Source organism: Oncorhynchus mykiss, chromosome 5 (genome assembly GCF_057628025.1).
Source record: "Oncorhynchus mykiss isolate SJ-2025 chromosome 5, ASM5762802v1, whole genome shotgun sequence".
NCBI classification, from domain to species: Eukaryota; Metazoa; Chordata; class Actinopteri; order Salmoniformes; family Salmonidae; genus Oncorhynchus; species Oncorhynchus mykiss.
Window position 1 is genome coordinate 59,042,151 of NC_143026.1, and position 17,421 is coordinate 59,059,571.

Here is a 17,421-nt window from a genome sequence, read left to right on the forward strand (position 1 = left end):
TGACGTAACGTTAAGATTTCCCGTCACTGGAACTAAGGGGCCTAGCCCGAACAATGAAAAACAGCCCCAGACCATTATTCCTCCTCCACCAAACTCTACATTTGGCACTATGCATTCTGGCAGGTAGCGTTCTGGCATCCACCAAACCTAGATTCATCCGTTAGAATACCAGATGGTGAAGTATGATTGATTCGTCACTCCAGAAAACATTTCCACTGCTCCATAGTCCAATTGCGGCGAGCTTTACACCAATCCAGCAGATGCTTGGCATTGCGCACGATGAACTTAGGCTTGTGTGCAGCTGCTTGGCCATTGAAACCCATTTCATGAAGCTCCCGACTAACAGTTGTTGTGCTGACATTGTTACCAGAACAGTTAGTGCGGACATTGCTTCCAGAGGCAGTTTGTAACTCGTTAGTGAGTGCTGCAACCGAGGACAGGCAATTTTTACTCTATGCACTCTGCGATCCCGTTCTGTGAGCTTGTGTGGCCTACCACTTCACAGCTGAGCCGTTGTTGCTCCTAGACGTTTCGACTTCACAATAACAGCACTTACAGTTGACCGGGGCAGCTCTAGCTGGTCAGAAGTTTTACTGACTTGTCGGAGCGGTGACAATGACACGTTGAAAGTCACTAAGCTCATCAGTACAGGCCATTCTGTCTATGGAGATTTCATGGCTGTGTAGTCGAACGTATACACCGGTCAGCAATGGGTGTGGCTGAAATAGCCACTAATTTGAAGGGGTGTCCACATACTTATGGTCATACTTTTTTAGTTTCAATGTTACAGTTAACCACTCAAATCCCCTACAATCAGTTCAAGTGTCTGCCCAGGAGATGGCAATGTCTTGCTCCATTTGAATCAGTTTGACATTCTCTTATTCATCTACAATGCATCCGATTTGACGTCGCCACTCGTTTAAGCAGTGTATCCCACCGCTACCACCAAATGTAGCAGAGTTGAATCTCTTATCACATCTACATTCCCTGGGCTATTCTCAGATGTAAGTCATACCGTAGTCTTTCCATCAAAACCAGAGTGTCATGTTGCAAACAGTCGGGTTTAGAGTGTGATTAAACTTGTCATTGAACTTACATTACAATTTAGTAATTTAACAGACCCTCTTATCCAGATCAACTAGGGTTGCCAAGGGCACGTCGCCAGATTCTTTCACCTTGTCTGCTTGAAGATTCAAACCAGCGACCATTCGGTTACTGGCCCAAGGCTCTTAACTGCTAGGCTACATTCATATAACCAGTGGTGGAAAAAGTACCCAATTGTCATACTTGAGTAAAAGGTCAGGATATCTTAATAGAAAATGACAAGTAAGTCATCCAGTAAAATCCTATTTGAGTAAAAGTATTTGGTTTTAAATATACTTAAGTATCAAAAGTAAAACTATAAATCATTTCAAATTCCTTATATTAAGCAAACCAGACGGCACCATTTTCTTTCTTTTTTAATTTACGGATAGTTAGGGCATGCTCCAACACTCAGACATAATTTACAAACGAAGCATGTGTTTGGTGAGTCCGCCAGATCAGAGGCAGTAGGGAGGACCTGGGATGTTCTCTTGCTAAGTGTATGAATTAGACCATTTTCCTGTCCTGCTAAGAAAAATGTAACAAGTACTTTTGTGTTTCAAGGAAAATGTATGGAGTAAAAAGTACATTTTCTTCAGGAATTTAGTAAAAGTTGCGAAAAATATAAAATAGTAAAAGTACAAATACCCCAAAAAACAACTTTAGTAGTACTTAAATATTTTTATAAACACATTACCTAAGAACCTGGCAGGTTCAAGTCTTGCACAAATTTCTGCTTTCACAGCACATACAAGTCAATTAAGAACACAAACATACTGGTATCAGCTGTAGCTAACTCTTTATTAGATATTATTTCATATTAAATTAGACAAAAGTCAACATTTCCTGAAGACTACTGCAAGTGCTTCATTGGACTGGATATTGGTTTGGAAATGTTTACTTTATTAAATACATAATGGATATCTGATGGTTTCTTGCTTGTTTTTGCTTTGCAAAGCACAACTGACAAGACAAAAATAGCTCCCTCACTCATTTTCTATGCAGCCTTTTGAGGGCGGATGGGCCTAATCAAAGCTACCTAGCAGTGACTGCCAGACTTAAAAATAACTCATACACCGTTTCATCCCAAAACAAGGCAATGCATTCTAAGCAGGCACAGAACTCCTTAAATTCCACTTCCATTCCATTCCCTGCCTCAGCTAAAAACCTGTCTCATCTATTACATATATTTTTCAGTTCACCTTTCGCTTCTAAAATCGTGAAAAGGTACCTGCCCTAGTCAGGGCAATGCTCAGGTGGCAGATGATGGACGGGGGGGGTTATCACAAAGTTGACCAATCATTAGTTCAGCCAGGTAGTGTGTAGACGGAGTATATTCTTATGTGCTGAGATGGGACAACTTCCCTAAACTGCCTGTTGTTCCATCTCCTCTTCTCCTTTCCATGTTCGCTCACCCTCCAGTGGAGAAGGCTGGTGGACTCATTGGCTGTCCTCCTTGGTGTAGTCGCCAGCCTCCCAGCGCAGTGCCCGCTTGTTTTTGTGCCTGGTGACGCGGGTCGCCTCCAAGACCTGCAATGGAAGAAATAGCATCAATATCATATTGGACCTGTGATAAAAGACCTTCTGAGACAAATTACTCAATGGATATCAGCAGAGAGAAGAGCAACCACTTACTTCATTGTTCACATCGTCAGTAGGCTGAATTCCTGCATACTAGAGGTAACAGAAAAGTCTAATTCAACAACTAGCACACTGTCATTGTAGGATACAAAACCTATGAATTGAGAAGTCTCACAAGATGTACATGGTTTCGCCAACACTATCAGTACTCTTTTGTAGGCATATTGCATTGCTGTATTTCTTTCCAAACTGTGCCTAAATGTTTTATGTCTATAATGGATTTTCAATGTATGTAGACAGCATCAATAACTACAGTCTTTCCTCACAGCATTCTCTTCCAGCTTCAGTTTAATTCTCCTCTCCTCAAAGTCCTCTAGCAGTGTTTCGGTCAGGCCTTTTTGCGTGGGGATCCCAGGGGAGCCACCCATCTCTACCCACGGGCTAGCAGGCAACAGGGGGGCAACCCTGCTCACCACAGGGGAGCTGGGCCTTGGGGAGCCCCATGGCTGGGCAGTGACTATGGAAAAGGAGGGAAGACGGGCAGTGGGACGAATGGCGGTGGAAAAGCGAGATGCGCTGTCCACTTTATCGGGGGGGAGGGGGAGAGAAAGAGAAACATTGAGTTAACACAATTACAAGCATGTATGTGTTAAGAGTACATTCGAAATGTAAGTCGAAAGCAACATGAAAACTACAGTGCCTTCAGAAAGTACACCCCTTGACTTTTTCCACGTTGTGTTACAGCCTGAATTTAAGGTGGATTAAATTGAGATTGTTTTACTGGCCCACACACACACACACACACACACAACCCCGTAATGTCAAAGTGGAATTGTTATTTTTAATACGGTGCAAACTAATCTCACACTACCAGTCAAAAGTTTGTACACACCTACTCATTCAAGGGTTTTTCTTTATTTTTACTATTTTCTACATTGAAGAATAGTTAAGACATAACTATGAAATAACACATATGGAATCATGTAAAAAATATATATATATTCTAAATATATTTATGAGATTCTTCAAAGTAGCCACCCTTTGCCTTGACAGCTTTGCACACTCTTGGCATTCTCTCAACCAGCTTCATGAGGTAGTCACCTGGAATGCATTTAAATTAGCAGGTGTGTCATGTTAAGTTACATTTCTGGAATTTTTTTCCTTCTTAATGCATTTGAGCCAATCGTTTGTGTTTTGACAAGGTAGGGGTGGTATACAAGACGAAACCCCCTATTTGGTAAAAGACCAAGTCCATATTATGGCACGAACAGCTCAAATAAGCAAAGAGAAAAGACAGTCCATAATTACTTTAAGACACGGTCATCTCAGATTGACTGACCATCTGAAGGGGAGAGTTTTGGCCAGAGTTCCAGTTAAATACATATGAGGATCTCGGGTTTGTCCCAGTTAATCTTATATCCTGATATACTGCTGAATATGTTGATTGTCGAGAGCACGTGTTCTAATGATCGATTGGGTTCTTGTACGAACATCAGAATATCAGTCTAAAGACTTATTTTGCAAATCGGATGCCTACATCTGAACTGAATTATCAAGGCTTGTGGTGAGCTAGAGAGAAGTTTAAACCATTTGCATATAGCTGTACTAAAACCGAATTCCTCAAGTGCCAAGTTCAGGAAGGTCATATTAACTCTGTTCGGGAAGCTAGATGCATGATGTCAAAGAGGCGCCTGTTGACTAGAGTGTCAGACTTTCATAAAACCCTTTTAATCAGAATGTATTATTTTGGGAAGAATAGTTTCTAATCTGTTGGCTTTGCAAATTATTTTTTAACTTATTTTTTGACCAGGAGAATGATTAAGGCGGTGTTCATATGCGGAAGGTTATTAGAGCAAAAATATTCCTACAACTCAATAGGAAGTGGAATTATGTTAAAAAATGAAAAGCTGAAATGTCTTGTGTCAATAAGTATTCAATCCCTTTGTTATGGCAAGCCTAAATAAGTTCAGGAGTAAAAATGTGATTAGCAAGTTGCATGGATATACTGTGTTACATAATTGTTTTTATGACTACCTCATCTCTGTAACCCACACAAACAATTATCTGTAAGGTCCCTCAGTTGAGCAGCGAATTTCAAACAGATTCAACTACAAAGACCAGGGAAGGGTTTCAAGGACTCGCAAAAAGGGCACCTATTGGTAGATGGTGAAATCCCTACTTTAAAAAAAAAAAACAAGAGGCTAATGGGGACTTTAAAAACAGACTAATGGCTGTGATAGGAGAAAACAGAGGATGAATCAAGGAAGCCTGTACAAATATTCCAAAACATGCATCCTGTTTGCAACAAGTCAGAAAGCAATTAACTTTTTATTCTAAATACAAAAAGTGTTAATGTATGTTTGGGGCAAATCCAATACATTACGGAGCACCACTCTCCATGTTTTCAAGCATAGTGGTGGCTGCATCATGTTATGGGTATGCTTGTAATTGTTAAGGACTAAAGATTTTCAGGATAAAAAAAAGAAACTGAATGGAACTAAGCACAGGCAAAATCCAAAAGGAAAACCTGGTTCAGTCTGCATTCCACTAGACACTGGGAGATGAATTCACCTTTCAGCTGGACAACACCATAAAACACAAGGCCACTGAAGTTGCTTACCAAGAAGACAGTAAATTTTCCTGAGTGGCCGAGTTACAGTTTTGACTTAAATCTACTTAAATCTATGGCAAGACCTGAAAATGGTTGTCTAGCAACCAATTTGACAGAGCTTGAAGAATTTTGAAAATAATAAACTGGGCAAAGGTTGCACAATCCAGGTGTGGAAGCTCTTAGAGACTTAGCCAGAAAGACCCGCAGCTGTAAATCGGTGCAAAATTGCTTCTACAAAGAAGAGACTAAGGGAGTGAATACTTATGTAAATGAGATACTTCTGCATTTCATTTTTTATACATTTTCAAAAATAGGTATAAAAAAAAAATGTATGTTTTAATTGACATATGTAGAGGAGTGAGCAAATACATTTAATCTACTTGGAATTCAGGCTGTAACAACAAAATGTGGAATAACTCAAGAGGTATGAACACTTTCTGAAGGCACTGTACATAAAGATAGCCGAATTGTAGTCATACCATTCATTGTACACACTTGACTATGAAAATGGACACTGGTAGACATCTTGCCGTAAAACTAGTTTTAAAAAGGCCCAGTGCAGTCAAAGCTATGTTTTTCCTGTGTTTTGTATGATATTGTACATACAAAACACATGAAACTACACTACATGACCAAAAGTATGTGGACCCCTGCTCGTTGAACATCTCATTCCAAAATCACAGGCAATAATATGTAGTTGGTCTCTACTCTTCTGGGAAGGCTTTCCACTACAATTTAGAACATCGCTGCGGGGGCTTTCTTCCAGTCAGCCACAAGAGCATTAGCGAGGTCGGGCACTGATGTTGGGCTCGCAGTCACCGTTCCAATTCATCCCAAAGGTGTTTGATGGGGTTAAGGTCAGGGTTCTGTGCAGGCCAGTCAAGTTCTTCCACAACGATCTTGACAAAAAAATTCTGTACGGACCTTGGTTTGCGCAAGGGGTCACTGTCATTCTGAAACTGTAAAGGGCCTTCCCCAAACAGTTGCAAGCACAGAATCGTCTAGAACAAGGTTGGGCAGTTCCAGTCCTCGAGGGCCTGATTGGTGTCAGTTTTGCCCCAGCTAACACACCGGACTCCAATAATCACCTAATCATGATCTTCAGTTTAGAATGCAATTTGATTAATCCGCTGTTTTTGCTAGGGATGGAGAAGTGTGACACCAATCAGGCCCTCGGGGACTGGAGTTGCCATCCCTGGTCTAGAATGTCATTGTATGCTGTAGCGTTAAGATTTGCCGTCACTGGAACTAAAGGGCCTAGCCCGAACCATGAAAAACAGCCCCAGACCATTATTCCTCCTCCACCAAACTTTACAGTTGGCACTATGCATTCAGGCAGGTAGTGTTCTCCTCTTATCTGTCATACCTAGATTAGTCTGTCGGACTGCCAGGTGGTGAAGTGTGATTCATCACTCCAGAGAACACATTTCCACTGCTCCAATGGCAGCGAGCTTTACACCACTCCAGCCGACGCTTGGTATTGTGCATGGTGATCTTAGAATTGGCCATGTAAACCCATTTCATGAAGCTCTCGACGAACAGTTCTTGTGCTGACGTTGCTTCCAGAGGCAGTTTGGAACTCGGTTGTGAGTGTTGCTTGCAGTCCTAGCAAAATTTTAGCTTGAGAAAGTTTTTGCTAAAATGCTATTTTTCACCAATTTTATGGAAAACTATTACAGTAAGGTACTGTTTGATATTGAGATAAAAACAGCTGCATTGGCCCTTTAATGTGACTGGAGGTAGAATAATTTTAAGGTCCAGTGCAGCCGTTTAAAAATTCAAAAAAACTCAATATCAAATCCTTTCTGGGTAATAATTTAGTACCTTACTGTGATTATTTTCAATTAAAATTGTCAAAAAGAAACAGAAATGGCTTCTTAGCTAAGAACAATCTCAGACAATTTTGCTAGGACTGTCTGGGAGTGGTCTGAGTGGGGAGGGGAAAGCTGAAACTAGCTCTTACTGGCAGAGAGGTTTGGAACTCTTTCTTATTGGTCTATTGACTCATTTTCCACCTAGTGATGTCACCAGGCAGGTCAAAACTTCATCCCACTAAAACAGGCAAGAATTTTACGTGGTCTTTTCAAACATCTCTTACACTAAAAGGGCATTATCATAATTTTTACAATATTATTCTAACCTCAATGTGGAAATATGTATAGAACACAGGTCAAGCACATTTAACCGCACTGGGCCTTGAACCACAATTTCAGTGCGTCAGGAAAAGCAGCAATGAAATAATAATTTATTAAACTTTTCACTGTTCTGTTTATCTGACTTATTTGAGCCTTTTTGATGCAAAGTAATAGCCTTTGTGTCAATGATTAATCATGGCTGGTAACACAGCATTGGTTCCTCTGCTCATATATGACCAAAGTTCAGGATCTAATTAAGTTTGTCATGTCTTCCAGTCTAAGAAAGCCAGCAGTATACAAGACAAACAAATTCCACTAAAAGCTAGAATTGTGAGGACATTTGACAATTGGTGCATGTAGACATTTGCTTAAATCAAGCCAAAAACAAGTATAAGATATTGCCATCATGAATAATTCCTCTGTTAGGTTAGTCTTGTAATTGTATAGATTTGTGTATGGATAAATTAACTGAACCATCCTACCTAGCATTGATACTGGAGTGATAGATGAGTAGGACCATCTGGCCAAGCTCGTATGCTCTACTGGAAGTGAAGGGCTCTCAGAGAAGACAGACTCTTCCTGTTCCACAATGACTCTTCGCAGGCTTTGTGATTGACATGCGTCTTTAGCGTCTCGTTCTATACAGTCCAAGCTTCCTTCCATAGAGGCGGACAGGCCACGGGATTCCCGCAGTTTCCGGAGCTCCTGCTCACGTTTCAGATCCTGCTCAATCTCCTTCTGGATAATATCTGGAGCGTTTGGTCTTCGATGTCGCAGGCCGCCAGAATCCAGGTGCGCCCGCCAGGTTGGAACAGGCTTATCACTCGGTTCAGACACCTGCACTGCAAATGCAGTGGGTGTAGGTGAGGAGGAAGAGGATGACAAAGAGGAGGCTTCTTTAGCCGAGGAGCCTCTGGCTGGAACTGGCTTCTTTCTTTCCACTAACCACGATGGGTAATTTACTATTTCACTAGTACTGGTCTTCACCACCACTGTGACTTGAGCGCTTTCTGCCTTACTGGTCTCATTCCCTTTCAACATGACGCTCTCCTCTGGGAAGCTGCTTGGCAGTACTCTATTGAAGTCTTGGGACTCTGAACTCCAGCCTTCGCTGGTGGTATTGACGCTTGGAGTGGCGCTCATGCTGCCGATGTACAACTCGGTCTCTTCGGAGTGCCGGTGAGGGCAGCAAGGGGAAGGGTAGCCTTCCGTATCTGAGCTGCTACTCCTCACAACGACCCTGGGTGATGACCAAGTCCTTTTCATCGTCTCGACCTCGGCTCCAGATTGGTCTCTAAGCTCAAAGATCTTTCTCCGATCCTCCATTTCCTGAGGAGTTCCCCGGTTATACAGACCTGGGACTCTCCCCTGGTGCAGCAAGTCTTCTTCCCTCTGGCTGTCCTTTTTGATCTCACGCTGGATGAAGAAGCTCACCCGGTTCTTCTTATTTGCCTTGACAGGCATCAGTGGCGGTGTAGGCTGGGAGAGCAGAGACTTGACCTCCACCATCTCTTGGACGTCGGTGTGCTTGATGCCCCGCAATCGCCGAAGACTCTCTTCTCTCTCCTGAGCGATACGAATCTCCCTCTCTATGGGCGTCTCTCTGTAACCACTTGCCGATTGGGTGCCCTTGCTTTCTGGCTGAGGGTTGTCATTGGACATGCTTCCGTCACTTGTGTAGCCAACACTGGTGTCACCCGATAGATCCTCCAGACCAGAGTCAAGGTCATCAAACAGGCTACTCTGCCTCTTGGTTACCCTCTCCTCTGTGCGGTACACCTTTCTGCCAGCGACATTTTCCCCTTTGTCCTGACGTTTCACTGGGGTCAGACTTTGGTTAAACCATTCCGCAGAGTGGTAGTCTTTTTTCTCACTCCTTGGTGACAGCAAGCTGTCTTCTGACTGCCACAGTCTTTGTGGTTTTAGAGAGCTGGGACTCTGCAGGAATGGGTTGAGCCTCGACTGTTCCATCTTTAGGAACTGCTCCCGTGCTGCGCTGAAGTTGATCTGTTCGTTGTCGATGGTGCATGGCTCAGCTGCTGGTGTGGACTCAGATTTGGTGCTGCTTGGCTCGTAGCACAAGCTGAACCCTTCAAGCAATTTGTTGGGTGATTTGCTGAGATCCAGGGTTTCAAGTGCACTCCACTGCTCCCTGAATGTGGCAATCTTTTTGGGGGCTTGACTGTGGATGATCTCCTGCCTAAGCTGCTTCTCCTCCTCCTCGACCTTGAATTGGGCACCGTTGGTGTTCACCTGGTAGCGGGAGTCCTCGTCGTCCTCGAACAGACTCCCTGGCTTCTTCCCACCGGCGTATGTCTGCAGTTTGAAACTGCTTTCCTCTTTCAGGGTCGCCAACTTGGCTTGTCTCTCTGGGGACACCATCCAGGCTTCGTTCATCTCCGCCTCGGGGCTCACCGGATCATCCACAAAGGAGTAGAAGCCACGTTGGGAGCCCGTGCTCCCTGCACTGCTAGGGCTACTGGGTTGCCAGTCTTCACTGGTGTTGCCGCAATCTTCCTCTGACACCGCCACCTGCCTGGCCTGCACCACCACATCCCGGGACACTTTCTGCTGGGTGGATACGATAACTGTGGACTGGGTGCGGGTCACGGAGATGCTGTCAAAACTGAAAGCCGAAGAGTTGTCATTCCGATTGTAGATCCAGCTCCGGTCCAGACTAAAGGGCTCATCGGTGGTGGGGCTGAGCATGGTGCGAAGGTCTACTGCCAGCTCCAGTTTGGGTGACATGGGCTGAAGCACCCATTTTCTGGGTGTGCTTTCCATGGTTCCTTGGAATGTGGTGTCTTCCTGTGTAGACGGTGAGATTTCTGCAGCAGGAAGCTGGTGGGATTGACACACTATCTGGTCACCCTCCTCCTGGGTCAACACATCCTGGCAATCGTCAGGTGCAGCAACTGAGAGTCTCTGCAACCAATTTAAAAAAAAGTTATAGGCCAACACTTAAGCAACATAATAACTAAGAAATATAATGGTCAAGTGGCAACTGGATCATTATAACCAATCAAACAAGCTCTCCACTGTCCAAATAATTCTAACAATTTATCATAATTACAATTCAATATTTTATTGAAAACACTTTGAGTAGCTACATCTTATCAATGAACCTACCAGGTACAACCCCAAATCAGTAAACACGGGCACCCTCATAGACGTCATCCTAACTAATTCGCCCTCCAAATACACCTCTGCTGTTTTCAATCAAGATCTCAGCGATCACTGCCTGCATCCGTAATGGATCTGCGACCAAACGACCACCCCTCATCACTGTCAAACGCTCCCTGAAACACTTCTGCGAGCAGGCCTTTCTAGTCGACCTGGCCGGGGTATCCTGGAATGACATTGACCTCATCCCGTCAGTAGATGATGCCTGGCTATTCTTTAAAGGTGCCTTCCTCACCATCTTAAATAAGCATGCCCCTCTCAAAAAATGTAGAACTAGGAATAGATATAGTCCTTGGTTCACTCCAGACCTGTCTGCCCTCGACCAGCACAAAAATATCCTGTGGCGTTCTGCATTAGCATCGAATAGCCCCCGTGATATGCAACTTTTCAGGGAAGTTAGGAACAAATATACACAGGCAGTTAGAAAAGCTAAGGCAAGCTTTTTCAAACAGAAATTTGCATCCTGTAGTACTAACTCACTGGTCACCATAGCAGCACGCGCTCCAGCAGGTATATCTCACTGGTCACCCCCAAAGCCAATTTCTCCTTTGGTCGTCTTTCCTTCCAGTTCTCTGCTGCCCATGACTGGAACGAATTGCAAAAATCTCTCAAGTTGGAGACTCACATCTCCCTCACTAGCTTTAAGCACCAACTGTCAGAGCAGCTTACAGATCACTGCACCTGTACATAGCCCATCTGTAAACAGCCCATCCATCTACCTACCTCATCCCCATACTGGTATTTATTAATTCATTTTGCTCCTTTGCACCCCAGTATCTCTACCTGCACATTCATCTTCTGCCGATCTACCATTCCAGTGTTTAATGGCCTATTTATTGCCTTATCTTACCTCATTTGCACTCACTGTATATAGACTGTTTTATTTTGTTCTACTGTATTATTGACTATGTTTTGTTTATTCCATGTGTAACTCTGTTGTCGTATGTGTCGAATTGCTACGCTTTATCTTGGCCAGGTCGCAGTTGCAAATGAGAACTTGTTCTCAACTAGCCTACCTGGTTAAATACATTTTAAAAAATGTTTAAAAAAAATCTTTGCATACAGTGACAATGGCTGTTATTCCCACTTCACAGATATTACAGAACACGGCTTGTGCCACCAAAATGAAATGAGTTGCATAACACTACAGGGGTTTATGGTTTACAGGAATCTGTTTAACAGGGGAAATAAAAATAAAAAGTTGTGCAAGACAGGATGCTGAGATTTTCTTTGGAATGCCAATATAAAAGTTGCCAATAACATTTACAGCTTAAAATGTAATGCATGAGAACGAGAGACCATGTTTGCAGTGAACCTAGCTGATCAGGAAAGACACGGGAACTCAAACTGGGAAAATGTAGAGCAAACCAACGTGCGAGATGGTCTAAAAAGATGTTTGCGTTGGTCTAGAAGGCAACTAAGGAATGTTAAGCTGGTGTGCAAGGGAATGACACACAAGGTTCAATCGTCTCAGTCAGACCTCTATTTATTGCAAACCTTAGTTTCTGTATGGAGGATTACCAGATCCATTGCTGTGATACTGTATAAAGATCTGTATGAAGAGCCATAAACACCGTCTGTTCCCGTCTTAGCCAAGACATTCCGATTCATAATATTGTACATGGATTGCTTTTTTTTTTTTTTTTTTTTTTTTTTTTTTTTTAAATCGGCACAACTCATACAGTCAAGCTTTTATATACTGAGCAAAAATATAAATGGAACGTGAAACAATTAACGATTTTACTGAGGGACAGTTTATATGAGGATATCAGTCAATTGAAGAATATTCATTAGGCCCTAATCAATGATTTCACATGAGAATACAAGTCTCACAATGGGCCTCAGGATTTCGTCACGGTATTTCTGTGCATTCAAATTGCCATCAGTAAAATGGTGTTTGTTGTCCGTAGCTTATTACTGAGTTACAGTTAATATAAGGAAATCAGTCAATTGAAATAAATTCATTAGGCCCTAATCTATGGATTTCGTGACTGGGAATACAGATAGATGCATCTGTTGGTCACAGATTCTTAAAAAAAAAGGTAGCAGTGTGGATTAGAAAACCAGTCAGTATCTGGTGACCACAATTTGCCTCATGCGGCGTGACACATCTCCTTCGCATAGAGCTGATCAGGCTGTTGATCGTGGAATGTTGTCCCACTGCTCTTCAATGGCTGTGCGAAGTTGGTGGATATTGGCGGGAACTGGAACACGCTGTCGTACACGTGTTGGACATAATGCCAAATTCTCTAAAACAACGTAAGGAGGCAGCTTATGGTAGAGAAAGTAACATTAAATTATCTGGCAACAGCTCTAGTGGACATTCCTGCAGTCAGCATGCCAATTGCACGCTCCCTCAAAACTGTGTTGCGTGACAAAACTGCACATTTTAGAGTGGCCTTTTATTGTCCCCAGCACAAGGTGCACCTGTGTAATGATCGTGCCATTTGATCGGCTTCTTGATATGCCTAACTTCTCAGGGAGATGAATTATCTTGGCAAAGGGGAAATGCTCACTAACAGGGATGTAAACACATTTGTGCACCAAATTTGAGAGAAATACACTTTTTGTGTGTATGGACCATTTCTGGGATCTTTTATTTCAGCTCATGAAACATGGTACCAACACTTTACTTGTTGCGTTTATATTTTTGTTCAGTGTAGTTATTATGAATCGTTATCCATTTATTCAAGCAATGGATTCATCTTAAACCTGCAGACATGTACCTAGAGCAGGGCTCTCCAACCCTGCTGCTGGAGAACTACCATCCTGTAGGTTTAGGGCATCGGTTTCTAATAATTAGCTGGTTGACAAAATTATTCAGGTTGGTCACACTGGGATTGGAGAAGCCTGACCTGGAGTGAGACCTGGAGTGTGCAGCTACAATTGCTTTTCAAAGTGCCTAGATGTCAGAAGATATATGAAGAACCATAATGAGGGAGAGAGAGGAATGTGTTCACTCCTTTCTCACACAACTCATCTGGAGGTGGGAGTACTGACACTCGAGCAGGATATTAGATACTCTTGGCCAATGAAAACAGATGAGTTCCTCTTCACTCGACTGATGTAGAACTAACTACACTGGAGGCTGGGTGCAATGGCGGGTTGACTTGTCAGTCATTTTTTATATGCCACACAAAGGATTAAAAGGAAAATATTTCATGGCAACTAGCAGTATCACTTAGAATCTCTATAGCACTTTTGGCATAACAGCATACTCTAGCATAACATGCTCACTGCTATTCGAGTATGTTGGCTAATGAGTAAAACCTATAGCCCCTGGAAGCTTCCACTCCATTCAACATTGTAATTTCAATTGACAAAGCAATCTTGCATTTCACAATTGTCATTGTAACCCTGCTGACACAGAATTATTAAACTAATCATGACAGATGCACAACACTAGACAAATGGACCGGAGTTTACCCAGTCCTAACCTTCCCTGAGATGCCAAGACGTTTGGCTGACCTCAGAATAAGCGCCTCAGCAAATATACATACATTTTGGGTTAAAAAGTAACGCACTATCCCAAGAGTTCTAAGGCAGCCTGCAGTGTGTGAATGCGCGCATGTGACCACTTGTGTGACAGTGGACTGTGTACCCCTGATAAGCTCTTTTCAGCGCCACTTTCTGGAATCGGCTCCTCTTGCCCTTTGCTCATTGGCTGAGAGAGAAGAGGAGTGATCGGTGGGGGACAGGAGATACACAAGTGTCCTCGCCTCTACTAATTTATTACCTCACACTGGTGTGTGTGTACGAAACACCCACTAGTTCCTGTCAGTAAAGTGCCTATTGTGGCATGGATCGACTAAGGCCAAGTTGCATGTAGCACACAAGATAATACAACAAATTACGCAATAAAGATTTTGCCACAGATAAGTCGTCCCCGTCAAAACCTTCAGACTTATTCAAGGCTAATATATATATACACACACACACACACACACACCGACTGTCTGAAATAAATGCCCAAATACATGTTGTCATACCCTACAGCTTATGTCTGTCGACCATACAGATTTCAAACTAGTTTTCATGTCTTGGAAGGACAACCATGCCAACTGCTCATTAAAGCTCTACTAATTAACAAAAAAAGGAGAGAACATTTAGCAAATTAACAATGTGATGGTGTTCCCATGGGTATAGGTTGTGTAGTTACAGAGACCAGGGTATACAAGGTCCTCCTCAAATAGGGTAGGCTGTAGCATTTGGAGAAACATGGAGAACAGCCATTACTTGATACACACAAAAAAAGTGTATAGGGAAATAGACTTACATTAGGCTTACTTCCCTCAGTCAATGCACAAGGGTTTAATTTGACATCAACTTTTGAAAAGAAGTAGAGGTCATTATTCAGTAATGTAGACAGTGTGACAAGATGGAAAATCCAACCATAGTGTCTTCTAAGCTAATGCACCTGATCACCCAACTACCACTTAACTGAAGTGCTTACAATTCATAGATAATGTAAGTATTGATAATGCCATTGAAATGCATTTGGATCAAAAGTACAGTTAATTTGGGAAAATTAAGTAATGAACCCTACCTTAATTAGTATACCGCAAACAAGACAAGTTTGTTGTCTTGTGTCTCCCGCTCTCGGTCTTTTGAGCACCCTAGAGCACAGGCAAAGTTCAGCCAATATGACGTCAGTTATTGAAGCCACACCCTCTTACCGAACAGGGATAAGTGCACAAGACTGACAAACCGCTATAACAAAGGTAGGGAGAGAAGAGAAACCCATTTACGTCACCAAGGCAAATCAAACAAGACGACCCAGATGAAAAATGACCTGTGGTCCAAACTGAAGTCCGTAATTAGTTGATTATTTGTCAGAGAGTCAGAGAACCCTGGCCTAAGGGAATGAGTTGGCTAATTTCCTGGTGATCATTTTGTGTCTCAGTACAGAAGCTTCCTTCTTCTCCTTTCCTTCATGACATGACTTGACAAACTTATGGAAACATGTCCATTCCCTTTATCTATCATTGGTCTCATAAGGAAACAAAAACAGAAAAGAACACAAAAGTACTGAGACATCAGTATGTTGCCTGTGGACTGTTAAAGAATAATCTTCCTTTGGGGTTGAAGTTCACCTGAGAGGATGTCACTGCTACAGCTAGTCCAGTGGAAGAGCTTGAGTCATCATGGCCAAAATGTTCATTACTTAGAAATGCAGAAAAAAATACATTTTTTACATAAAATAATGATTATGGCTCTAGATTGCAGGAAAAGATTGTTTCAGGTGTCTTTCACCCCCCAGCCATGCTCACATACTTTGTGTCCCCTCAGACTTTTGGGGTGCATTACACCCCTGATAGAGGGCATTCCATACCTTAAGGCATTCGCTCTGAGAAATGGGAAGGTTCACACTGAACATAGCTTTGCCGCGCTCTAGTGGCTACCTTGTACATTTACACCAGAGTATTTCAATCAACTTTGTCACTCTGAATAAAAATTTGAAGGGGTCATGACAAACATAATATGGATCTCAGTTTAGCTTACTAATGTTTGTGGTTGTGATCTACTTCACACCACTATGGTCTTACATCTAGGAATCAAATGCATGACAGATGAAACATCAGACATTAAAATGGGTACTATTGTGATGTATTTGTCCAAAATGACATTTAAATCAATGAACGCCATAGTGAAAAATATTTCCCAATATCATGGAAACCATGGGAAGAATCTAGTCTGCAACAGCTGTGGTACAAACATTAACAATGCAGAGCCAACTGTGTGGGATGTTGATTGTTGGTAAATGGGGGGGAGAATGTCAAAGCAAAACAAATTGTTAGCCTGCAATCAGGATCCCTTTAACATTGTTGTAACTACCCCTGTCATTGTGTGTTTGCGGTAAGGGTTGTCTTACCTTGGTCTCATGCTCCATGCTGTTACACAGCACCTGCCAAGGAGGAGTGTACTTGAACATCCTGCAGTGTGAGTGTATGTCTATCTGTGTAAGAGAGCACTTGTGTGTGTGTTACAGCGTGTTGGTGAATGTGTTCAGGTAGCTCTCTGTGTGACAGGATTCAAGGCTAGGTGCAGGGGGGCAATCAAGATCAACTCAGGCCAGGTGTGCTCATTCTGAGACAAGAAAGGGAGGGAGGTAGAACACTCAACAATGGGAAAGACAGTACATTGAATTTGAATTCAAAGTTTTGGGGTAAGACAGAACATGATAAAACAAAACATTGATTAAACTAACATTTTGGTGAACCTTCCAGTTGCTTTTTTGGTTGATTAATCCTTACGTTTTTTTTCATCTGGCAATTAAAAATGACTGTACACGTTTCACAAATGTCCATATTTGAGTACACAAGGAATAAGATTTTTTTGGTCAGTAGCTTAATCAAAGACCCCCACCCCCCCCCCTCGCCCCATTCCTTAACTCACCTCTCGGTTCTAGACTTGCCCTCCTAGAAGTCTGGGTTCTCCAGCAGGTGTTCTGCTGTCTGGATCTGCACCCCCCTCGTATCCCCTACTGTGTTAAGCCCAACAGCTGGGTCTCCGGACTCCGCTGGTGTTTTGGTCTGTGGTTTGTCCCTCTGACTGGACCCCTCCCTGTTACCCCCCACGCCTCCCCCCAACGGTATCTGTCACCCCCCCCCCCCCCCCCCCCCAAAAGCTGCTAGTCCAGAGATATTGACCGGTTGTGGTGGGGGAGTGGGTGAAAAGGGAGTGAGAGGGTAAGGGGGGGTTCCAGAACACAAAGCGTTGGGTGGCGTGACTGCTCCCATGTCTGTTGCTGAGGACAGGGGAATTGCAATGGAATGCTGCTGACCATCACAAAGTGCCGGACAAAAGAGGAGCCATCTGTGCATACGC

General features: G+C 42.9%; 1 protein-coding gene across 3 annotated transcripts; it reads right to left on the reverse strand.

The window, feature by feature from the left end:
- Positions 1-1,865: 1,865 nt before the first annotated feature.
- Positions 1,866-17,241, reverse strand: misp (mitotic spindle positioning). 3 transcript variants are annotated; one of them, XM_021603475.3, is made up of 6 exons: positions 16,990-17,241; positions 16,466-16,680; positions 7,893-10,335; positions 2,991-3,247; positions 2,719-2,757; positions 1,866-2,613 (listed from the first exon to the last, which is right to left on the reverse strand). In XM_021603475.3, exons 2-6 carry the CDS (start codon positions 16,523-16,525, stop codon positions 2,524-2,526), a joined length of 2,889 nt encoding a protein of 962 aa, XP_021459150.3. In that variant the 5' UTR covers positions 16,526-16,680; positions 16,990-17,241; the 3' UTR covers positions 1,866-2,523. The 3 variants fall into 3 exon arrangements, with proteins under 3 accessions (XP_021459150.3, XP_090091467.1, XP_036833834.2); XM_090235341.1 differs by lacking the exons at positions 16,466-16,680; positions 16,990-17,241 and adding exons at positions 14,870-14,919; positions 15,140-15,238; XM_036977939.2 differs by lacking the exons at positions 16,466-16,680; positions 16,990-17,241 and adding an exon at positions 15,140-15,668.
- Between the last annotated feature and the right edge of the window lie 180 nt (positions 17,242-17,421).

Coding starts and splice junctions, on each gene's coding strand:
- misp (XM_021603475.3), bottom strand. CDS start 16,525: ATGTTCAAGTACACTCCTCCTTGGCAGGTGCTGTGTAACAGCATGGAG. Junction 2,758..2,990: donor TGAAGCTGGAAGAGAATGCT/GTGAGGAAAGAC, acceptor TGTTACCTCTAG/TATGCAGGAATTCAGCCTAC. Junction 2,614..2,718: donor CTGACGATGTGAACAATGAA/GTAAGTGGTTGC, acceptor CTTCCATTGCAG/GTCTTGGAGGCGACCCGCGT.